This window comes from Myotis lucifugus, unplaced genomic scaffold, assembly GCF_000147115.1.
Source record: "Myotis lucifugus unplaced genomic scaffold, Myoluc2.0 scaffold_88, whole genome shotgun sequence".
Classification (NCBI taxonomy): Eukaryota; Metazoa; Chordata; class Mammalia; order Chiroptera; family Vespertilionidae; genus Myotis; species Myotis lucifugus.
In genome coordinates, this window is record NW_005871136.1 from 3,748,120 (window position 1) to 3,772,214 (window position 24,095).

Consider the following 24,095-nt stretch of genomic DNA (forward strand, 5'->3'; position numbering starts at 1 on the left):
GGGGTAAAAATAAGGAGGCCTGGCTATTGCCCCTGGAAATGAGGCCACCGGCTGTCCGGGGCCAGAGAGTCCGTGTCTCCCAAGAAGGGGACGGGCCGGGGAGCAAGGGGCTTCGGCCCCCCACCCTGTGAGGTGGCTTAGAGGGAAGGGGCGGCTGCTGTGCTGGCCTGGGGAGGGCCAGGAAGTGCCATTTGTCATTGAGCAGACCTGCCCTGTGCCCACCGGCAGGGACACGCAGTGGGCAGAGCTAGTCCCTGCCTCCCGGGGAGAGTCACAAGGCAGGGCCATGGAAGCGTGATGCTGCTCTGGGGAGCAGATGGGATGGGGGAGGGCCCAGCCCCGGTGCAGAGGCCCAGGAAAGCTCTGGGAAGAGGCTGTTCAAGCCGAGCCATGAAAGATGAGTAGGAACTAGCTGGGGTGGGGTGGGGTGGGGTGGGGAGGGGTGGGGTGGGGAGGGGAGAACAGGTGTTCTGACTCCTGCGCAGTCTGCTCAGAAGCCCATAGGCCAGGCCAGCACCCAGGGCACTGGGGCCAGGTCCCTGGCCGCCTCGCAAGCAGCCCTGAGGAGCCCAGTGACCCACTAACGCGCCTGAACAGGTTCAAAAACCAACTCCACCTGCTGCGGCCGCGCAGTCGGGAGGAACTGCTCGCATGGGCCACCTTGGCATTGAGCTCCCTCCTCCCCGGCCAAGAGGGACCTGGGCGTCTGTGCGAGGCCTCACCTGAGGGGAGGTGGGGAGGGCGAGTTCAATGCTGCCATCCTCCCGGCACTTCTAGGGACAGGAGGGAAGGGGGCCCAGGGTGGGGTGTGGGGGTCTCGCTCATTTGCCATGCCGGCTGCGGCCTTCCGCTCCTCCCCGCTCTTAGCCTAAAACACCAGAGGCTGGTGAAGGAGTGGCTGGGGAAGCCTGCTGGACAGGGGTCTGGCTGCTACGTCGTCCCAAAAGTTTCAGTGCTGCTGGAACCATCGGTGTGAGCAGATAACCTGGACTAAATTTAAAACCTCCTCCAGCCCCAGACATCCCCGTCCTGACTTGTTTGGCTTTTTAGGGGACCTGCCTTTAGCCAGTTCACTCCAGGTACCCTGAATTCAGCTGACCCTGTATCAGTCCATTGCTCCGGGGAGTCAGCCTTCCCTTCCTCCTGTGTGCTCAGCCCCTCCTGACAGACCTCAGCCGCTTTCCTGGAGGAGATACCCCCCTCCCCCCCCACCCCTGTCCTCCCCTGGCCCGACAGTTGGCAGTTCCTGGAGTACCTCACTTCCTTCCTGCACTTGAAGCCTGAGTGGCCGCCCCCAGTCCAGTTCCTCCAGCGTCTCCCGGCCCCCCAGTAGCAGGGTAATTGGTTTCTCAGATCTTCAGCTGTGCACCCCATCTGTGAGGATTTCCCGGTCCCCTGACCCTCCACAGGAAGACGTGTGATCCTACTGCCTGCAGTACCCTGAGGGAGGGGCCGGAGCCGAAGCTGCTGCTTCTCTCTCCGCCCCTCCTGTCCCTCTGCTCCTGCTCCTGCTCCTGCCAGCCAGGCCTGAAATAGCAACCCCTCCACTTTCTCTCCCAGCCCCACCCCCGCAGCCCAAGGTCACGCTCCCCCCAGGCTGGGGCTGGGGCCTGGTGTGATAGAGCAGCTGCCCGCTGAGATCTGTCTCCAGCCCAGCTCCCAAGAGGAGTATCTGCAATTACAGCTCTTGGAAGGTTGCCGCTTTCATTTCATTTCTGTGGTGTTTGGAGAAAAGTTCAAGCTTCTTTTCACATGTTAGGTCTTCCCGAGCCAGCTAAGGGGTTTCTAGGAGAGAAGAGACTGCATCAAAGATATAGCCCCAGCTGGTTTGGCTCAGTGGATAGAGCATCGGCCTGCAGACTGAGGGGTCCCGGGTTCGATTCCAGCCAAGGGCACATGCCTGGGTTTCGGGCTTTATCCCCAGCGGGGGATGTGCAGGAGGCAGCTGATCAGTGATTCTCTCTCATCATTGATGTTTCTATCTCTCTTTCCCTCTCCCTTCCTCTCTGAAATCAATAAAGATATATTTTTTAAAAAAAAAGATACATGCCCACAGGCCAAGTGCAGTGGCAGGGAGAGTGGGGGAGCTGGGCCCTGAGAGGAGAGGCCAGAAAGGAAAGCAGGATGGATCGACCCAGACAAGCGTGAGTGCCCGAGGGGCAGGGGAGGACGGAGGGCGGCACCCAGCCGCAGCGTCCTCTCGCCACAGTTGTGCCGCCTCTGCTCCAGCCTCACCGGGAGGAGGCTGCCTCCCTGAGACTTCATGATCGGAGTCCTGCTGTGCCAGTCCCTGCCCGCTGCCTCCCCAGCCCACCCTCTCTCTCAGCCTGGCCGTGGCTCTGCCCGTCCCCTCAGAAGGGCAGCCCCAGGACCCTCTGTCCTGAACGTGGGGAGAAGGTGGTTCAGGAGGCAGAGTGGCTTAAATAGCAGCTTAGAGGGTGGCGGCTGTGCACGGCTTTGATGGTTTGTAGACTCATCTCTCACCCCGTATGCCCCAGTGCACCCCCAGCGCCCAGGCCCTCACTGAGAGACTCCTCTCCCGCCTCCATCCCGCTTCTGGAGAAAGCCTCCCTGCGCAGGGAGTAGAGCCAGGCCTCTCCTCCTGCTTGTGCTATGCTAATCGCTCCGTGCAAACGGCAGACTTTGTAGGAGGTTTGCCTGGTTTCAGAAGAAACCCACGCCTTTGAAGCAAAGAGCCACAGTAGCTAAAAATACAATTTCCCGGCTGTTGATCCTCTCATTTGTAAAATGCAAGTTTCCATTGTGAAATCTGCAAATCGGCAGCAGCCCCCACCCCCAGAGGGAGAGGGAGGCGCTGCCATCCTCGGGGAGGCGCCACCTCAGCCCTGCTCCCTGCTCCCGGCTCTGCCTCTGAGAGCTCCAGAGGGAGTCCAAGAGCATCCCACAATCTAGAGGATTCTAATTTAAAAAAAAAAAAAAACCATATTCATTGTTTTGAAAAAACTTAAACCATATAAGATTTTTTAAAAAAACAAATGATGCAGGAGAATCTTGCATAAGATGTAAAAGACCCTGGGCCACCACTTCCTCCCAGAAAGTAACCTCTGTTTTCAGTTTCATGTATTTCCTTCCTTCCAAAACTTTGTCTTTGCGTTTATAAATATACAACTCCGTTTGGCTTTGGTTGTGGTTGTGGGTTTTCCAGGATTCTAGACCCAGAATTGTTCTGGCCTTGTTTTCACTCCCTCGCGTCTTTCCACGGAGCGCCCCTCCCTCGGGATCCAAGCAGAGTGGCTCAAGGTCGCCGTTCCTTGTCAAGGCCACCGCATCCATCACCCATCTCTGTGTGGTGGCCTGGTCTCTGCTGGGTGGGCAGTGACCACGTGATGCTGGGGGACAGGCAGGATGGCTGGTCCCCAGCAGGCCCCTCTCCTGGCACAGCTCTGCTGAGGGGAGTCGCGGGGGGGGGGGGGGGCGCGCATCTATAACGGGACCGGGACTCCTCAGACACCTCCTGGACCCTTTCCCCAGAGGGCCTTCCACGGGCCCTTCCTCATTCTCGTGCATTTAATCCGGTGAAGATTGCCTGGGCTGGAAAGGAACATGCGGTTGAAAGCCCATTTCACGCATCTTAAAAATTCCCCGTTAACGACTGATCGCGAGAGGGCTTTTCCAGCCTCCTGGAGGGGGCGGAGGGGGGACAAATAAGAGGAACCCCTTCCATGTGGCCTGGGAGAAGGAAGGCGTCCCCTCCGTGCTGTCTGTGTCCCTCTCCTGCTGTGGCCCCTCCACCTCCCAGCCCTTTCTCCCTGATCTTTCCACCACTTTCCCAGAGACCCGGCAGTGAGGCCACCCTGGTATTCGCTTTGTTACCAGCAGCCGTATTATTGTTTCTCTTCCGTTGTTTCCTGATGTTTATCTCAGTGCCCTTTAAGTGGGCACTTGTAAAGAGCTACAGAAAGTCTCCGTTCGCAAGGTTCTATGAAACCCCCACACTAGAGATGTGAAGGCCAGAAAAGCACGATCTAGCTCCCTAATCAGAGACTATTCTCTTCTGTGGAAGCCAAAAATGTAGCCAGAACAGCAGGAGCAGCATAAGCCACAGGCTGGGGCCTCCTCCCCCAGGGCTAGGGAGACAAACCCAGGCCCCGCTCCTGCTGGCGATAAGGTGAGAGTGGCGATAAGGAGTCCTGGGCAGGCACGGGCCTGGCCTGAGAGTTTATCTCTTTTCCCTTCCTTTGAACAGACCAAGTCAGGGCCTATGACCCTGCTGTGTGGCCTTGGACCCGTCCGTGGCTTCAGTCCCATGAGCACACAACCTCTGAGGGCCTCCGTGAGCCTCGTAAGCCTGGCTGGGGTGGGCAGGGGCAGGGGCGTGGCTGGGCAGGCAGGTGTGGGGCCAGGAAACAGTTTGCCATGTTGATTGTGTGTTTGCAGCCTCTACACAGCAGGGCCACCAGTGGGGAGACGATACAGCCTTCGGAGCAAATCCTGCTTGGAAGGCGGGAGCACAGAGGGTTCAAAGGGGACAAAGGTTCCATTCGTGCTTCTCTCTTTAACAGTCAGCATAGAGGACAGCAGACGTCGGGGCTCAGAGATGCTGTGTCCCTGGCAGTGCTCGCCTGGGTTCAGAGCATCAGCCGTAGAACTGAATTCACCCCCCTCCACCTACCCCTGCTCCAGGACCCAAACTTCGGAGCGGCGTCTCCTGGCAGAGGTTTCTGGGAACCTGCTGCTAGTCACCCCATAGATGTCCCTGTTCCCAACCCCCGGGTCTGAGTTTGGGTTCTGGCTGCAGAGCCGTGGACGCAGTTCCCAGACTCTGCCTCCCACCCGACCCCTTGGCGAAAGAACAGCACCCCAGCAGGGCAGAGCTAAGTGTGGGCACAGGCCAGCTGTGTGCCGGCCAGGTGTGGTCAGTGCCTGCCACCCACAGAGGTAGCTCCAGGGAGAGGATGAGGGAGAAGGCGCTGGTTTGCAGATAAGCTGCTTTGGAGCCACAAGAAGGTTCTGGAAGAACTCGGGTTCCAGTCCATCAGAAGGCCCAGTGATATCTAGCCACGGTGCCCCGAAATCACCTGCCTTCCAGAAACAGCAGGCCCCAGCCCCTGTGCCGTGGGCCCTGGCGCCTGCGAGCCGGGTGCTCGGTGAGGCAGCAGCTGAGAGCTTGGTGCCGGGACGGGGCCGGCCGGGACCTTGCATGGCCCTGAGGTGCTTCACCCTCACTCTCCGTTACAAGGGGACCTGGCCGTGGTAAGCGGATTTGAGGGAGGCGACGTGCCTCGTGTAGAAGTGCTCGCGAGTGTCTGTTCTGTGTGCCATTGTTGGGCAAGAGGCCGTGACACAGCGGGAAGGAAATCCCTGCGACCGGAGAAGGCAGGAGCCGGCCGCTCTCAGGGCTTGGCACGTGCTGGCCTTTCTTAGAGTGGATTGTCATGAAGACAATGGGATTTCCTGTAGTGGCCCGTCCTTCTGTCTTCATTTGTTCTGGGTGTTCAACAGATGACACACTCAGAAGCTGTGGGCTTTCCTACCAAGGGTTTGAGATCCCGCTCACACCGTCTCCTCCGCTGTCTTCACCCCGCCTGGTCCTCCCACCACTGCCTTTTCCTCCAGGGCCCAGCACCCCTCAGCCGAGTGCCCGGGTCTTCCCTGCTTGTCTCCTGGTGTCCCACAGCCTCCGCCATCTGAGCTCCATCCAGCCATACTCGGGGGTATCTGTGTGGGCTAGAAGGTGCAGCCTCCGGTGGGATACACACCTGGACCCTGCTGAGGCCCCTCCTTGCAAATTGCAAGTGCTTCGACCAGAACCAGACACTGGGCAGAAATCCCAGTGCGTGAAGCCGCCCGCTCCCTAGACCCCTGAATCCCACCACTAAAGTCATCCAGGTAACCTTGCCTCTCCTGCAATTAGCTTTCTATTCCACAAGCATCCGCCTCCCTGCCGCCCACAGGGGCCCAGCCCTGGGCCAGGCCGATGGGGTTTCCCATACCTCCTGCCATGGGGAGCCTGGGTCAGGACAAGAGACTTGCTGCCTGCGGGTGCCAGGAGATGGAGCTCAGAAGGGTGGAGGACCATGAGGGGCTAGAGAAGTGCCTGTGAATGGACGGGGGAAGCCTCAGCCAGGCTGATAGCAGCACGTGGAAAATGAGCCCAGCTAGGTCAGCCGGGCCGTGCACAGGAAATGGCTCCTGTCCTGGGAGCAGGCGGGGCCCCTCCTGTGGCAGGAAGGCCCACCTGATCCCCTGGTGGTGGAGGAAGTGGTCACCTCTCCTGGCTCTGCCCACTCTCACCTTGGTCCCTCGAGCAAACCCCAAACCGGGAGAGAAGGGCCAGCCTGGCCTAGGGCCTCAGCCCGCTGCCTGCAGGAGACCCTTTGGTTTTTTTGGCTACTCCTGCCCAAGGGAGGCCTTCCTCGGAGGTCTCCGGGCGAGCCCAGCCCAGGTGTCTATGGCCGACCAGTGTCTGGCCGCGCCGTCTTCAACAGAGGGATAGAGAGCTAAGTGGCCAAGGACCCCTTTCTTCGTCTTCCTCCGCCTCCTCCCCACCCCGCGGTGCCCCGCCCTCCATCGCCTTTCCTCCAGCTCCCAGCAAGACCCAGAAAAACAAGTCCTCGTGCCTCCTCCTCCCACTCCCACCACCCTACCCCAAAACTTTTAAGTGCATCAGACACATCGACTGCATTAAACACGATGAATTTTTAAGGCGTGAGTTGGCAGGGTTACCATGGCTGCCTCTGCCCTGAAGGGCGCACTGCCAAGGATTGATTGAAATAAATAAAACAGATTTACAGTTTTCATACTTAGGAAGCAGAGCTGGAGGGGAAGAGGAGCGAGGGCGGGTGGGGGAGGGTGTGTGAAACCCGGAGCTTTCGGAACCTCAGATGGGAGACCACGCCCTCCTCCACCCTAAGGTTACACCGACACTGAAGGAGAGCTGCTTGCTCTGTCCATTCCTACAGCAGCCAGCTGTCAGGCAGGGCGAGGCCAGGAGGGTCCTCTTCCCGTGGGAATGGCTCTGGGTCCCTGTGTTTTCTATACTTGACATTCGGCTGCATTTCAGAGTTGCAGCTGGGAGACTCCAGGCACCTCCCAGGAAAGCCTGCGTCCCATTGGCCTTGACCATTGAGAGAACATGGACACCAGCTAGAGGCCAAAGGAGAGAGGAAGTGAGGCCTGTCTCTGTGCACGGGACTGGCCTGGTCGGGACACAGCAGCAGGCAGCGGGGGGTGGGTGCAGGAAGGAGGCCAGGCTCGAGGGAGAAGGGAGGACCTCGATCAGGAACACTCGGGGGCGAGGGCAGTGATTTGGCCCTGCCCCCCATCGTGCCCGGACCAGAGGGGCCTAAAGCGCGTTGCCTCCCGGCTGGTTGGCGCAGCCCTGATGCCAGCTTGTACCGGGCCGTGGAGTCTACCCCACCCTGAGCTCTCCTCAAAGGCAGCGTCCAGTTGCAGCCTCTGAGAAGAAGCGTGAGCCAGGGCTGCCTGCCCAGTCACCTCCAGAGCGGGCAGTGGCCAGCAGGAGAGCAGACCTCCCACCTCACCTTCCCCCCAGTCCAGCCGCCGCCACAGACCGGAGCTCGCAGGCCTGGGCTGGGGAGCTGGACCTGCCTGGGTGGGAGCCGGGAGGGGCGGGTGGCCCTGATGAAGGAGTAGGTGGGGGCAGGATGGGGCAGGGGCTTCTGTGAGTGTCAGGGAGCTGGCACACAGTCCTTCCTGTGTCAGGGAGGCCTTTTGTTGGGCCCAGCCCCGCAGGAGGCACCGAATGAAATCATCCACATGCCCGCCTCTCTGTGGCACTGACCCAGCACGATTCCTGGGGGTCTGGACGGGCCCGGGAAGAACTCGGCCCCTTGATCACATGGAACTGGGGCATTGGAGAGCTGGGCACACCCGCCCACCCTGAAGCCTGGCATCTGCGGCCAATTCTGAATTCTCTGTCTGTCACGGGGCAGTGAGCGCCGAGAGGAAGGCCAGGGTTGAAGCAGGACTGGACGGTATTAATAGCAACTGGGAAAGATCAGGGGTGGGAGGCGGGTGCCCCCAGCCCTTCCACCCATCTCTCAACATTGACATCTCTGTCCACTCAAATGGGCTGGAGTCTGGTCTCCCCCCCGCCCCCCCCCCCCCCGCCCGGGCCAGCTGTCCTGTGCACTGTGCTGTGGCCGCCCGTCCAGTGGTCAGATAACTGCTTGGGACGGTCGAGAAGGGACGGGCCTGGGAGGAAATGGTTGCCCAGCCTCTGTTTCCTCCTCTGTAGTCATCGGTGCCCTTCCCCCGTCCCTGTCCAGGATCCTGCCATGGGTCAGAGGATGCCTTTTTGTCTCTTAAAAAGGCCCGGCCCAAGGAAGGATGGGGTGGGAGAGGCAGCAGCTCACTCCCAGCCCGCCCTCAGCTCTGGCTCAGCGTCAGAACAGGCGGGCGTCCATGCCCTTACTTGGTGAGGGAGCCGCGGAGAGCCCAGAGGCCAACTGAGCATCTTGAAAGTGGCCCAGGGGCCTCGGGAGGGCCTGCTGACAGTGAGGGTGAGGGGGCTGTCTCTGGCCATGGTGACCTTGCCGGTCCTGTTTCCGAGGGGCGGGGGGAAGTGGGGTCATGGGAAGAAGCCTGACATCGTCTCCGAAGCACATGGCAGAGTCCAGATTCCCAGAGCCCACCCGGCAGGGAGCCAGAATGCTTCCTCCCACGGAAGACACCGCGCTCGGCCTCCAGGCCCACCCCTCACTGTGGGGCCCCTGCTCCTGCAGTGGGCCTGGTCCTGCCGGGCCCCAGCTGTCCCCACTCTATGCCACCCCCCAAACCCCCTACCTTGTGTCCTGAAAGGAACCACTCACACTCCCCTTCCGCCACCCCACTACCTAGACAGGCCTCCAGTGCTGGACTGCCCCCTCGTGCCCCCCTGGGCCCACAGGCTGAGCCTGGACAGCAGGGGCTTACAGGGGGGGGCATCTGGCGGCAGAAGCAGCCCCCCCACCTTGCACCCCTGGAGAGCAGCACCTCTTGTCCACACTCAGCCAGGGTGGCGCTTGGAGCCACTGGGAGGTCTTGTCATTCACACCAGGGGCGGCCTTGCCCACGCTGGGGGCCTGCCCCGGTCCCTGGAGGCACAGCCGTGTGGGGCCCCTTCCCACACCCAGGACAGGGTCGGGGAGAGCACCAGGCTCCCCATTGGCCTGGCGGGGACCAGCCTGTGCCCAGGCCTTTCTCCCAGGAGACGGGCAGCAGCTATTGCCTCATGCAGGCCGCCTCCTGCCCAGTCTAGGCCACCTGTCACCTGAAGCCGCGGCTGTGGGTGGGTGCCAGGGGGGCTCGGCAAGCACCTCCCACCGTGGCCAGCACTGAGGCTGGTGGCCTTTCGGGGCCGGCGTCTGCGGCACAGTGGAGGCTCGGCCAGTGTTAGTGTTGAAGGGGCCGTGACGTGAAGCTCACGCTGGCGGGGCAGGTGCGGCCACTCCCAGCGGGCACAGCTGCAGAGGGCCTTCCCCTCTGAGGCCGCCCCAAAGGACACAGCAGTCCACTGGGGAAAGTGGGGCTCCAAAGCAGGCTGAAGACAGGTCGCTCCCCTGAGAGCCCTCGCATATGACAGGGACCAAAGAGAACGCAGACCCGGAAGTAGGGGAGTGGCCGCCCGGGCGGGTAGCAGGAGGCTGGAGGAGAGGAAGGCAGAACCCCGACCCCGGGGACCCTGTCTGAGTGTGAGGGCTCACATGTGGACCCCTGCCCGGTCCAGCGCTAAGGCGGGTGTGAGACCCCGTCCAGGCTCCCTCCCACCCCACCTATGCCTCTTCCCAAGCATTTTCTAAACCAGCGGTCGCCATCCGTGGACCACCGGTCATCCATGAGGTTAGAAAGGTTGGCAACCACTGTTCTAAACCATTGTCTCATGAGCTGCACTTTAATATGGGTATTAAAAGTCCGGGCAAATGTTTAATGCTTACAAGCTGTGCTCCATTACGGAGCTATGCCTGAGAGCCAGGCAGGCAGCTCGGCCAGGCTGGGCTCGGCAGAGAAGTGATGACGCAGCAGCCCTGCGGGGCAGCCATCTGCCAGCCCCACCGGGTGGGCAGTCCCCGGTGCCCGCTCATACTAGGCACCGAGGAGGCAGAGCGGTAAGAGGGGCTCATGCTCTGGAAGTTGGTTCTTGGTCGAATCCACCCTTCCTGCTCCCTGGTCGGTGGTGTGGCTGGAGCAGGGTCCTCTGTGGAGGAGGGAGTTATAGTGCCCCGTGCCCATGGTGTGTGAAGACCTGCCAGGGGTCTCCCTGGGCAGGGCAGCCAGGCCCCAGGTGGCAAGGGTGAAGGAGGGACCTCACGGCAGCTGCGCTCTGCAGACAGAATGCACACAGATGTGCAGCGGGCTTGCTGGGCTGAGCACAGGAGTGTCTGCAGGCACACTGTCCGTCAGCGTAAGCCTTCATCAGCGTTAGTGTGGCCCCTCCGCACAGTCACACTCAACAGTGATTATTGAGCCCTGGCCGGTTTGGGTCAGTAGATAGAGCGCCGGCCCGTGGACCAAAGGGTCCCAGGTTCGATTCTGGTCAAGGGCACATACCTTGGTTGGACGCTCCTCCCCAGCCTGGTCGGCGCGTGCAGGAGGCAACCGATCAGTGTGTTTCTCTCACATCGATGTTTCTCTCTGTCTTTCCCTCTCTTCCACTCTCTCTAAAAGATCAATGGAAAAATATCCTCGGGTGAGGATTCACAATTAAAAAACAACAACAGTAATTATTGAGTGCCAGGCCCTCTTCTTGAGGGACATGGGGGTCCCAGACAAATTCTGGTGGGAGACACAGCCTGGGACCTAGGGAACAAGTCCATCACACAGATGACCTGGGTAATGAGAATCGCTTGGAAAGAAACAGGACTCACTTGGAGCTGGGGCCTGGGTGGCTGGAAGGAGCCAGTCCCTACGCAGCATTCTACGCAGCATTCTCCAGGCCAGGGCACAGGGCATTGTGAGGGAGGGAGCACGTGTAAGGGCTGAGGTTGGAGAGGAACTGACCAGAGTGTGTGGGATCCTGGAGCCAGGGTGAGGGGCTGGGTTTTATTTAGATCCAGCAGGAAGCCACTGGGGAGTGCCGTGCTCTGATGGACGCTTTTTAAGGACCCCCGCTGGTGCATGGAGGGTGAATTCTGCAGTGAGAGAGGCAGGGAGGCCAATCAGGAGCCGGCCTTGGAGTTGACCGGGCACCAGGGCTGGGGCGGCTGACACGGGGCCCGGAGGAGGCAAGATGTGCCCTGAAGGCAGAGCCCCCTGCCCTGTCTTGCGGTGGACCCAACACGGGCCCAGGGGATCAAGGATGACTCCCTGGTTGGGGCTGCAGCAGCTGGGTGGGCAGTGACGCCAGTTCCTGAGATGGGGACAGTTGGGGGGGGGGGGCAAGAGTTATGCTGTGGCCCTGCCAAGTTTGAAATGCCATGCAGGGCTGTCCACCAGGCAAGTGGCTGCCCCATCCAGAGCTCAGTGGGAGTCAGAGGCACATGTGGGAGCCCCTGAGCTAGGGGCAGCTTTGAAAATAATCATGGACCAGATGCCACCACCAGGAGACAGACTGGAGAGCGAGCAGGGGGGCTGCACGGCCCTAGGGGGCAGCCACCGGAGAGGTGGCAGAACCAGGGAAGCACGGGTCACCGCGGCCAGAGAAGAGCGTTTCCAGAAAACTCTGCCGTCCCGGGCCTTCTGTAGCTCCGCCAGTGTTCCCCAGGTCTTAGGGACACCAGGAGCCTGGGTGCCCTCATCTCCTCATGGCCACCCCTCTGCCTGTCCCTCCGCACCCTCCCAGCCGTCCCCGCCGGCCTGTGGTCCCTGGAGGCGCTGCCTGGCAGCAGGCTCAGCTGCTGGCCTCTGTCATGGAGACGGCAGCAGCTGCAGGCGACGGGCATTTGTGAGCATTTGTCAAAGCGCTGCCCTTCCTCCGCGGCCTGCCCTTCTGGAACATTTCTCTCCCATGGCCCTGGAGACGGGGCTCCTGTGGGGCTGGGAGGACCGGAGGGGACCGGAGGGGCTGTCTGTTCTCGGCCTGAGGGCCAGGCTTTCTCCTGTGAGCTGGCTGCTACCCCCACTCGCCATAGACTGTGCACCCCACACGAGCCATCACTAGTCTTGGCAGCTGCTCTCTGAGCAGCCCCCATGGCACAGGTGGGCACTGTCGCCAGGTGGGAGGTAAAGACATTGTCACGTAGACATTGGGTCACACAGCTGGGCAGGAGCACCGGGCTCTGGGACCTCTGCCCCCCACACCCCCCACATCCCAGGCAGCAGGGGAGCCCCCGGTGATGGTAGAGCTCCACCCATCCCCTCAACAGCCCCGTTTCCATGTCTCTGCTGGTTTCTTGCCCGAGTCTGCTGGTTCCAGCTGGGCCGAGGCTGGATGGAGCCTGCCTGTCCACTGTTTGCACTTCGTGGTTTGCGATTTTGGCGGCCTGGGGGGCGGGGGATCTTCTCCAGCCTGGCCCCGAGGCGTGACTGGTGTTTACTGGTAGAGGAAAGCAGGGGGCCAGTCCCTGATGCTGCATGGGCTGCGAGGTCAGTGACCTGGGATGGACATGTTTCAGGCCTCAGACCCCTGTCCCCACCAGCCCCGGGCATGGTCTGCGGGCTTCCCTGGAGCAGAGACTAGGAGTCAGAGAGGGGCACCCGCCCTCCTCACCAACCACTCGCCCACTCGGTGTGGCCCTCCCTGCTCAGGACGCCTGGACTCCCGGGGGCCCGCCATCCCCCAGCCAGGCCTCCGTGGGCACCGGGACAAACTCTGGAGGTCGATAGCTTCCTCCAAGCCCGTCCTCGCGCCCACCTGTTCCTGTTGACCTCGCCTTGGCCCAGGGACTGTGGGAAAACGGTGTCTTTACTCCCTGGGCTCTGTTTTCCTGTTGTCAAATGGGACTCCTTCCCACAAGGCCAAGCCTATCCCCCAGGATTCTCCCTGGAGAAGAGACGGTGGAAAGAAAGGGCCCCTAACTGACCCCATGACCTTGGTCAAGTCACCTCGCTGCCCTGTGCCAGCAAAGATGAAACTCGGGGTGTCGTAGGTTCACTCATCCCACAAGTGCCGCCTGAGCCCGGCACCTGCAGGCACCTCCAGGCGGGGTTGAGGGAGAACCGCACAAACCAGGGGCCCTCATGGGGAGCGGGGGGACAGGGGGGACAGGACCCGGTGAGCAGACGTGCAGAAGCTGTAGAAGCTGGGCACACAGAGCGCCGTGGATGTGGGGGTGAGAGCCAGGGCCTGCCGCTCTCTGAGAACCGTCTCCCTGGGGCTCTGGAGCCGCTGGGCCAGGGTGAGTGTTTTGGGAGGCGTGGAGCCAGGCCCGCTGTGAACAGTGCCCCATGTCCCCCATGGTCCCCACACCCGCCCCTGGAGAAGCAGGTGCCCTCGGGATGCGGGGACCAGGGAGGGGTCCACAGTGAGGCCCAGGGGGTGCCGTAACCTTCGCTCTGCCCGCTTTCCAGGCAGCTGTGCCTCCTGCTGAACGCGGAGAACATCTTCCACTCGATGGCGGACATCCTACTCCGAGAAGAGGACCTCAAGTTCGCCTCGACCATGGTCCACACCCTCAACACCATCCTGCTCACGTCCACAGAGCTCTTCCAGCTGCGGAACCAGCTCAAGGACCTGAGGACACTGGTACCGTGCCTGCGGGCTCTGGCTGGGGAACCTGTGTGCACGCGGGCACCCGTCCTGCCAGCCCGCCCTCAGCCCCAGGAGGCTCTCTGGGAGGAGACGGATGAAATTGGAGATCTCCCTGGGCCAGTGTAAAACATGGACGCCCCTGGGCTGAGCACAGGAAGCAACAGCATGGGAGTGAGTCCCAGCTGGTTCCTTGAGCAGCTGCGGAGGCCTCTCCGAGGAGACCGGGTGCTCTACTCGGGTCCACGCACCCTCCCTGACCCATCAAAGGCTGTGCCTTTTCTCCCATTGACACCCCACTCCCACCCTGGCGCTGCCCCCTGGCACACAGGGTTCTGGACTCATGTGGGGGACCCAATGGGTGATGCCCTCTGGATGCCACCTCCCTGTCAGGGCCAGGCCTGTGGCTGTCACCCTGCCAGGGATCGGGTTACTGCTCTCTTTGCCCCCCTCTTTGGCCCTGGCCCTGTTCCCCAGCAGCTAGACCATGTGTCCCAAAAGGCACCCTGTCAGAAGCCAGGGTATCATAGGGCTGCCTGTCCCAGGCTTGGGGTGAGGACCTCCCCAGGGCTGATCAGAGAGCAGGAAGGCACTCACCATCCTCCCATCCTGCTCTGGGGGCCATGGTCAAGGTCATGCTCCCCCGGGGGTGGGGGCTGAGTTGCAGATGGCCTCCAGGCGTTTCGTTCCCCTATCTGGGCTGTGGTCACCACCCGCACACCCTCCTTCCCAGCTCAGACCCTGCATCCAACCCTCTCAGGGTGCCTCCAGGACAGCCAAGCCTGGTCTGAGGGCATCTGGGGCCAAGAGGCTCGGAACGATCCAGGCCACACCCCTGCCTCCTTCCTGTGGTTCCTTTCAGACATTCGCAGAGGCCTTAAGAATTTTCCTCAGGGCAGGGGCTCCCCCGAATGTGGGTTCAACTCCTGGGCTGGTTTCCGAGTGCAAGGTGGGCCGCAGAGAGGGAGGAGATGTGCCGTTTGAGGACGAGGGGAGGGTGCTGCAGGGAACCGCCACCCCACCCGCAGGCTGTGCCCTCCCGCACAGCTCTCCCAGCCCACACACTCCGGACCACAGGGTCCTGGAGGGGACAATCACTGTTATTTGCCGAGAGCAGAAATGCCAGCACGGAGGACAGGCTCCCCCCACCAGGCCCTGTCACCACACGTGGCTCTGTGGGGCCTGGAGTAATGACAGGGTCCGGGAGGAACTGTCAGCATTTCCTCTGTGACAGCGCGTTCCCAGCGGGGCTGCCAAACAGCTGGCTCCCCACAAGGGCCCTTCCCACTCAGGTCCCCACATGGACCCCGGGGGGAGGAGCAGGTGAGGAGGTGCGGGCCCTCTGCTCACTGCTCATGCCTCCCCCAGGAGAGCCAGGACCTGTTCTGCTGCCTGTACCGCTCCTGGTGCCACAACCCCGTCACCACGGTGTCCCTCTGCTTCCTCACCCAGAACTACCGGCATGCCTACGACCTCATCCAGAAGTTGTATCCTTCGCTGTCACTGTTCTTCCGGTCCAACCGCTGGAGGGGTGGGCCCACTGCCATCCTCCTGCCCCCAGGCCCGTGTCATCAGGACCGGATGGGTGCCTTGAGGGAGGAGAGCTGTCCCTGGAGAAGCTGCGTAGGCTGGGGATCGGGGCTGAGGGACCATCTAGGTGCGGGTGCCGGGGAACGGGCAGGTGCACCTGCTCGCTGCAGATCGGTGGACCCTGTGCTGGGGCGGGCGGGAGGAAGGCCTGAGAGCAGGCGGGGACGAGCCTGTGGGCTGAGCTGAGTGTTGGTGGTGTTGCTGGTGCTTAGGGACCTTCAGGGGCCACAGAGCCAGAGCTCGGCGGTGACCCAGGGGGCAGAGCGGGCTGACCAGGGGGCCTCAGAAGAGGGAAACCCCCCCAGCCCACTCAGGGCCTGCCTCAGCGAAGGGCATCATGGTCACATTTTGTTTAAAATACTGTACAGCAAACCAGCCTCCTCCGGGAATGCCTGGCGTGTGACCTCACTGGGAGAGCTGCTTAGATGCAAAATCGGTCTCCTTCCCTGAGGGGCTTGGAGTTGGGGTTCAGGAAGGAGGGGCCCTGAGGGGTCTCCTTTCAGGGTCAGCCATGGCCTTGCCTGGCTCCCTCAGTGCTGCTCCCCTTCCACACCCTAGATTTGCTTCTCTCGGTCATTGGTGACCAAGGGACCACAGGCCACACCTGCCGCAGCCCTGACCTTGGCCGGGCTGGCGGCGCCCACTCAGGCGGGAGCAGACCCTTCCTGCCCAGCCCTCCCCGCAGGCTGCAGGGCCGCGATAAGTGAGAGCCTTTCAGAGCCCAGGATCGCAGGGGAGGGCGCTGCCGGAGCAGAGCCGGGTGCCGTGCAGCGGGGACAGCTGTGCGCTTCTCAATTAGAGGGACACAAAGGCAGCGGGATGGACTAATGCCCTTCGCATGCGGAATCCTGCTTAGGCAGAAGCAGCTCTGTGCCTCGGGAGCCGGACTGGAGGGAGGAGGTCGCTCTGAGCCGCTGGGTCAGGCCCCTGGGTCCCAGCTCTCCAGCTGCCACCCTCCCCGTCAGGGCCCTCCCTGAGACAGGCTGTCCTGGCCCAGGGGGAAGACTTTCCTTGACTGCCCACCAGCGGGGACCTGGAGGTCACTGTGGACTTCCTCACGGAGGTGGACAAGCTGGTACAGCTGATCGAGTGCCCCATCTTCACATGTAAGGGCCCTGCCTCTGGCCTCTGGCCTTTGGGCGGCCTGGAGTGAGGCGGCCTGGAGTGAGGCAGCCTGGAGTGAGGCAGGGTGAAGCCACACTCAGAAGAGGGAGGGGGTCGGGGGAGGACAGTCACCCCAGGGATACTCTGGAATGTCAATAATGGAAGACTGGGGAGGAGAGCAGGTCTGAGGAGACCAGACACAGCAGGGCTGGGACATGTGGCATCAGAACCTGCCCGGGTGCCTCAGGGTGGGGCTTGTGGACACACCAGCGCCGACAGCAAAACCCACTAAAGGTGAATATCAGCTGCCGGGAGAACTGGAGCAGTGCTGTCGGGACAGGTGGGCAGCTGTCCCAGCGCCGTGCCGGCCGCTCCTCCAAGCACGCCACTCTGCCCTGGCTCTTGGACGCTGTGGGGACCCTTGGCCCACCTGCAGGCTCCTGTGTGCCCAAGAGCCACACACTCATCTCTCCGCAAAGCAGAGTTGGCATTTGCTGGGAGCCGATGGGTGGGAGCTGCCTGATCGTAACACCCAGGCTGAATGTGCAAAAGTGGCAGCTGGCTGTGGCACACGCAGCTCTTGGCGCCTCAGACACCGCGACTGCATGCAACGCGTGCGCTTTCAGTGCGGTAGGAAGCCAGCCACCCAAGCCTCCTCTCTGGCAGTGCCTGTGACCTGTCAGGCTGAGCCATCAGCCTTCACTGGAGCCCAAAGGCAGATGCAGGAGCCGAGGACACCACCCCTTCCACCCATCCAAACAGAGGGCAGCTTTCCAAACAGCCAGGCCCATGCTGCCCGATGCCTGTGGGACACGTGTGGGGGGAGACCTGCTCCCCGTGGAGTGCACCTGAGCCTGTCCCAAGTGGTCCCCTGAGCTGATCTCACTTCCCTGGGGGCCTCCCAGGCAGCCAGGCACATGCTCCCTGAGGTCAGATCCATCCCAACCCTAGAAAAGCGACAGCATCTCCTCTCCAGGCCCAGGGCTTTGTTGGGGAGACCACAACAGATTCCCCCCTGGTCCTGCCGAGAACCCGTTCTAACGGTGGGATGCCTAGACCCAGCTTCCCGCAGGGCTCGGGGGTTTGGACCCTGATAGGCCCACGCTTCTGCTGGAGTTGCAAGGAGCGGGGATGACTGCTCAGGTCTCCCCTGGTGGCCCCTGCCACCTCAGAAGGGGCGGGCTGCGGGAGGCCCTGCTTCCTAGCTTTCCCAGCCCCGGGGCCTGGCTGCTCCCTAGCTCAGCATCAGCCCAGACGCTGCACAGCTGCTGGTGGCGTGGCCTCTCTGGGCGTGTGTGTCACCCTCCACAGAGGGTACCCAGCTGGGCCTAGAGACACGAGGAGCTAGAGCCAGTGACTCTCCCAGGGGGGCTCATAGGAGAGAAGGCTGGGCCTGTGTAGTTGGGACGGGTGCCGGGCAGGGCCAGGGGTGTGTCTCCTCCCACCCTGTGGGGTGGTGGCAGGACTGGGATCTGAGGTGGATTCCAAGGCCCCTCCCAGACGCCCGTGGGATGTGTTTCAGCCCCACACGAAAGCGCTTTCCACCTTGCCCTCCCTCCGCGGTCCTAGCCCAGCCTCTCCAGCCCATCTGCCTAGCTCGTGCTGGCTCGTGCAGCACAGAGGGGACCTGCTACAGTACAGCCCACTCCCCTCCTCACCAGGGAGGCGGTGAGCATGGGGCAGGGACAGCCCAGCGCAGGTTGGCGTCACCAGGCTGAGGTGACTGTTGGGAAGATCAGACAGGCAGTGGTAGGAAGGGAGAATGATGAGGTCAGGGGACAGCGAGGGGCTACTGGCTGAGGGCAGGAGTGGTACCTGGCTGTTGAGCCCCTGCCTTGTTCTCTGCCACGGCCCCCTGGTTGGCCCTGTCCTGGCCAGGCTCTTAGCCCCTGACCTCTGCTCTCCTGCAGATCTGCGCCTGCAACTGCTGGACGTGAAGAACAACCCGTACCTGATCAAGGCCCTCTACGGCCTGCTCATGCTGCTGCCCCAGAGCAGCGCCTTCCAGCTGCTCTCCCACCGGCTCCAGTGCGTGCCCAACCCCGAGCTGCTGCAGACCGAGTGAGTGCCGGGCAGGGGCCTGCGCCCACTGCCTCCATCGGGGGAGGCATCGCCACCCAGCAGGGGCAGGGCCAGGGGGGCCTGGTGAGGACGCTGTGCCTCAGGGGCGGCCGAGGGTCTCCTTGCCTCGGCATCACACCCCTCTCTCACCTCAGACCCTGTCCACCCACAGCCACTTGCCTGTGGGCCTCTCATTTCCATATCAGAACACCAGGCTGGGGGATTCTGGGAGTAGGTGGTAGTGAGACCTTCTCTAAGAACCAGGGTTAACCTAAAAATCAGAGGTAGCTGCACCTGTGGCTGCACTGTGCGGGCGCTGCCCACAGGAAGAAAAGGTATAGACACACCTCTGCCAAGAGGCCCAGCATGGGCAGCTCTGTCAGGAGGCTGCGGCCCCTGGGGGGTCGAGGCTCCCACCCGAACACACTGCTGGCCTGGCCCCTGGAGCCTGTTGGGCCTTGTCTATATTTGGTAACCCTTGGAGGCTTCGCCTCATCCACAGGCATTTGGCATCCGAGATGGAAAATTTCACTTGTCAGGTCGCCATGGAAACAGGCAGAGCCACTGAGAAGATTTACGCTGAATGGAGCGCGCCCAGCTTGCATCAGATGCCCTGTGTGTCTAGAATTCCCTCCCAGGCTGTTCAGGCCGCTCTGCAGGCCTGGCGTCTCGCTCCTGGAAGGGCCTCGCGCCTTTGCCATTGGCATGGATGCAGGCAGCCTCGAGATGGGCTTGCCCGGCACACGGCCCCTGCTCCGAGCCTCTATGCCCTGCAGGGCTCAGCCCACCACCCCTCCCACCGGCCTGGCCTCGCCACGGGCTGGGTGTGGGCACCTGACTGCTGGTCTGCCCCGGGCCAGCTGGAGGGGCTCGAGCCCTCAGCAAGAGTGGTCTCCAGACCGAGGCCCAGTTCCTGCCCACCCTGACCCTCTCCCCAGCAGCAGCTCTTCAGGGCGGCGGTGCTGGCACTATCCCGCTGCTCTTGGTGCCACCGGGGAGTCCCAGGGGAGCAGGGGGCAGCTGAGGAGTTGGGTTTGCGTTTGGGGAGCGAGGCCCTGAAGCCACACTGCTTCGCTGGCCTCCTCTACACGGGCCTTTACAACACCTGGTGGGTGTGAGGGTGGCCCTGGCAGGCGCTTAGGAAGGGGGTGCGGTGGGAAGGGAGGAGGAGGTAGGCAGGCTCTGGTACCCCCTTTCGGGAATCAGCCTGCCTTGCTGGGGAGACCTCAGGCCAGGCCATGGACCCTGTGCTGCTGGGCCGTTCCCTTCTCCGAGCTCTGCCCCCTACTCTCCTCATCTCAATAGAGGGACCCTCCCTGCGCGCCCCAAGCCAGGGCAGAGCGAGGCTGCACGGGACGCTAGGGAACGGAGCGTTCCTTCTGTTTGCCTCGGTCAGTCGGGACAGCCCCAGCCTAGATAGGGACCTGGCCCAGCTCTGACCTCAGGCAAGCCCCACGCTTTCTCCGGGTTTCTTCATCGGGAAATGAGCATTGGGACTAAATGGTTGCTTCAGGGCTCTGTGTTCCCAGCCATTCTTAGCAGGGACCCAGGCGGACAGGCCGGGAGCGGTAGGTGAGGAGGGGCCTCTAGAACAGCTGGGGAGGGGTCAGATTGCAAGGTGGGCACAGGGACAGCGCACACCCTGGAGAGGACAGTCTCAGCCCTGGGAGGGACAGGCAGCTGGGGGACAGCGTCAGGTGCCTGACAGGCCTGCAAGCAGGGAACAGCTGAGGGAGTTCCTGGGCCCTCGCCCTCCCTCATTCTGTGGGCTCAAGGCGCCCACAGGGCTAAGGGAGCCTGGCCCCCCTCAGGCTTCCCAGCCACTCCCCAAAGACCATCTCCTGGGTGAGGCTGGAGGGACCCTCCGAAGGAAAAGCTGTGACGCTCACCACAGTAGCCTGGTGACAGGTGTGTGGGTGGGGTGGCAGAAGAGGAATCCCAGCTCTGCTGCTGGCGGTGTCCTCCAGGCATCACTGCCTAAGGGTTGCAAACATGAAGGACCCGTGCGAGGCCCCTGCGGTGACTGTGCCCTCTGGGACGCAGGGAGAGGAGCCCTGACCCCCATGGGACATACCCCTCTCTGCGCCTATGACCTCAGGCCAGGAAGCGTCTACCCGCAGGGAGGCTGAGTCCCTGGGGACAAGACTGATTGTCTAGAGAGCAAAGTACAGCCCACTCCTCCCGACCCCCACACCCCGGCCACATCTTTGCGTATCACCCTGGGTTTGCCATTCATTGCTGGCATCTCCATGGAAACCCCTCATCTCACTCCTGGGGCCTAATGCCGTTGCTCACCAGGAGTGTTGAGGAAGCAGCCTACAGACCCATGGAACCCCAGCGGCAGATGACATGTTTCAGGGTCATCTCTGGCCTCATGTTTACAGGCCTGGGTTGGGGTAGCATCCGGCCACCCCCTGAAGTTAGAGGTCCGAGCTCCAGGGTGTCTCTCGGCCTCCCCAGAAACCCAGGTTTCTCTCGGGACAGTGGCACCTGTGCCACCGAGTGACTGTGACAGGAGGTCCCTGCCTGCCATCTGGCCCCTAGAGCAGCCCCACTTTTTGATCTTCGTTGAACTAATGTTCAACAGCTCAGGAGGCAAGGCCTGAGGACCAGAAAGCAGCAGCCCCAGCAGCCGGCCAAGGTGTTTGCAGGTGATGCACCTTCACAAGAAGGCAGGGAGGGAGCAGGCTGAGGGGATGCAGGGGCCACCTCCAGGCTCCAGGTAGCCGACCATGGGAGGGTCCACGCTGCCCGGGCCCTGGCCCAGCAGCCGGGCGGAGGGTCAGCGATGCCTCTCAGGCGCAGACCATTGGGCGCCTGTATCTTGCCGGGAGCCAGGCTCACTGAGGGTCCGTTTGGGTGAAGCACCATCGTGTTTCCCCCAAAATGAGCAGCTCATGTGCCTCAAGCTGCCGGGCCCTGGCTGGTCACCTCCGAGGGCAGAGTTGTAGCCATGGTGGCTGCCCATCAGGTACCTAGGTGGGGGCTGGAGAAATCACCCTTCACAGATGAGGAAACTGAGTCACCCAACGTCCAATGGCTAGGAAGTGGTCAGGTTACCATTGGGTCATACCTGTCTAGCTCCTGTGCTCGGCTGCTGCCCGGACACCCCCACTGGGGTCTGTTCATGAACTCACAGGACCCAAGGATTCTCACGAACAGCCCAGAGCCTTCCTGAGACCCCTTCCCTAGAGCTCCAAGGGCCCCCAGGTAACTGCCAGCCACACAGATCTGCCCCCCAGGCCAGTGCGGTTCCGTGAAGGAGAGCAGAGTCTATCACGGGACTGCAGGGATGGTGAGTGGGACAGGGGCCTGAGGGGATCTAGTCCCCAAGGGCAAGCTAAACACTGGTTTGAAGGGGCAGCAGGGCTACTAGTTTGCACAACTGTAGGGAGTACCACGCACATTGTAAGTGTGCAGTGCACAACTCGTGCTGCTGTACCAAGCAGCTGGGGAGGGTGGTAGCAACAGGAGTGGTAGGAGCCATGGGCATGCCCAGCGATGAAACCAGCTTTCCTTCCCCAGGGACAGGGACTGCCTGCAGGCTTCTGGGCCCCAACACTCAAAAATGTGTCCTGCCAATTGAGGGCCCAGTAGAGACCCTTCAGCCTCCCTGCTGGCCCTAGCCCTGCCCCGGAGAAAGGGCCAGCTGCCTCCTCCCCCATCCCTGACCCTGTTCCAGGCCCCAGCTGGCTTCCTGGCTGGCTGCAGGCCCTGGCTGTCACCCCAAAGGGAGCCACTCGTAAACAGGAAATGCTTCCCAATGCGATGCCTGCTCTGGGCGCTGTTGCCAGCCCACAGGCTGGAGGCCATATCCAAGCCGCAGTGTTGACTGGTCTCTCCAGCTGCCGGGGAGGGGAAGCTCACGGGGCTCCTCCACTCTTTGGGGCTGTTGGGGAAGGGGTGCTGGGCCCGAAGCAGGCAACTCCCTGCCCTCCTGTGTCTGGAGCTGCCTCCCTCCAGCAGCACGTGTGCCGGGACATTGACACTGCGCCCTTCTGCTCCCTCTCCCCAGAGACAGTCTGAAGGCAGCCCCCAAGTCGCAGAAAACGGACTCCGCCAGCATCGACTATGCAGAGTTGCTGCAGCACTTTGAGAAGGTCCAGAAGAAACACCTGGAAGTGAGGCACCAGCGGAGTGGGCGCGGGGATCACCTGGACCGAAGGGTTGTCCTCTGACAGGCCTGGCGTGGAGAAGGGCCCAAGGAGTGGTCCCGTGGAGCACTGGGATCTTCAGGCCCCTTCCCACCGAGCCTGAGGACCTGCCTCGGGAGCAGGGCTGGCCCTGCCACAGCCCAGGGATGGGAGCGGGGGTAGAGGCTGCTCTGTCTACCCGAACTCCTCTCACCACCCAGCCCCTTGGCCCCCCGAGCTGTCCAGCATTCAGATAGAGCCGGCTTCCTACCAGGGTGGGGCCACAGCCTCAGACGCCACCTATCCTCTGGAATGGGCTCTTCTAACACCCTCTGTGAAAGAGCTTGACCTCCCGGCCCACCAGAGCCCTGGCCTCATGCGATGTGTGTATACGGAGCTGTGTGCACATAGGGGCCAGCTCAGAGGTCCGTGTGAATGATGCATTCCCTGCCCCAATAAAGAAATGACGGGAAACCCTCAGCTTGTGCCTGCATGCTCCTTCCCACTGGCGCCTGCCCCTGCCTGATGCTGCAGCTGCCCCAGGACCTTGCACCTATCCTGGAGACAGGGCTCATGGTGGCCCCCAGGAGGGCTAGCTTCGCCGGGAGTCTGGTTACTACACACTCACTTGACAGGTGTGGGCCTTGGGGGACCCAGCTCACCTCTAGGAACTGCCCCTACTTCCCAGAAAGCACCAAGCACTGGCCTGCCTGGAACCCGGAAACCCCTCCCAGGCACCTGCTCTGACTTCCATCCTGATTGCCCAGGGACCATGGGACACGTCCCCACTAGTCACATGGCCTGAGCGCACCTCCGGAGTGTCAGAAAGGGCATGCGCACTGCAGAACTGCGGCTCACTGGGGTGGGAAGGAGGGCCAGACCAGCGCAAGGAGGGAGGACGTGCCCAGGTGAAGCTTCCCCTTGGTTGGGCTAAATGAGCCTCACCTAGCCGCACCTGTAGGCCCTTGGCCTCACACTTTGGGAGCCTCTGATTGGCCTGAGGACTCTCAGGGCCCGTGGCGGGGGTGGAGCGAAGGAGCTTTTCCCAGAGCAGCGTCTCTGGGCGGTGGGTTTCACTGCTGGAGTCTCCAGGGTCGGGGTGTAGGACGCGGCCCACTTCTGCCCCACTGGACCAACATGGCCCCACCACCCAAGAAGGGTTGCCAGCGGGCCAGGTCACTACTACCCCCAACCGCCAGGCACCCCATCAGGGTGGCATCCGCGCCACTTGGAGCAGGAGCCGAAGAACTTGTGGAGCAGGGTCCGAACTCCTCCGCCTGGGATGGAGCGCCCGGGGCAGGCGGCCCTCGGACACCTCGTGCTGTGCGCGCCGCGGCCGACCTCGGGGTGCTCCCAGGGGACCCCAGCCCTCCGCGGGGCTGCTGAGCCCGGGAAGCCCCAGGCCCAAGACCTCGGGCTGCCAGGCCGCGTGAGCCCCTCCACCGGGGGCGGGCAGCCGGCAGGCCCCGCCCCAGCGCCGCCCCCGACCCGCGTTGGCGCCCGCGCCGCCGCCCGCTCGCCCGACCAGTCTGGCCGCGCCGGGCTCGGATTTCAAAGCCGCGGTGCCTGGCGGCGAACCGGCCCTGCGCCCGCCCGGCGTTCCCCACAGCCCTCCCGCC

General features: G+C 62.5%; 1 protein-coding gene and 1 long non-coding RNA gene across 2 annotated transcripts in view; one reads left to right on the forward strand and one right to left on the reverse strand.

The window, feature by feature from the left end:
• The window catches only part of LOC111826529, a 2,896-nt gene extending 1,585 nt beyond the window's left edge, over positions 1 to 1,311 (reverse strand). The window contains exon 1 of the long non-coding RNA XR_002829871.1: positions 1,256 to 1,311. This is a non-coding gene — a long non-coding RNA (uncharacterized LOC111826529). The remainder of the gene's footprint in view (positions 1 to 1,255) is intronic.
• Positions 1 to 22,956, forward strand: part of VAC14 (Vac14, PIKFYVE complex component) — a 98,113-nt gene extending 75,157 nt beyond the window's left edge. Inside the window, exons 15-19 of the mRNA XM_006091207.3 lie at positions 13,411 to 13,585; positions 14,957 to 15,075; positions 16,205 to 16,284; positions 18,193 to 18,343; positions 22,359 to 22,956. Coding sequence (XP_006091269.1) covers positions 13,411 to 13,585; positions 14,957 to 15,075; positions 16,205 to 16,284; positions 18,193 to 18,343; positions 22,359 to 22,521 — 688 coding nt within the window. The 3' untranslated portion in view covers positions 22,522 to 22,956. The remainder of the gene's footprint in view (positions 1 to 13,410; positions 13,586 to 14,956; positions 15,076 to 16,204; positions 16,285 to 18,192; positions 18,344 to 22,358) is intronic.
• The last annotated feature ends 1,139 nt before the right edge of the window (positions 22,957 to 24,095 follow it).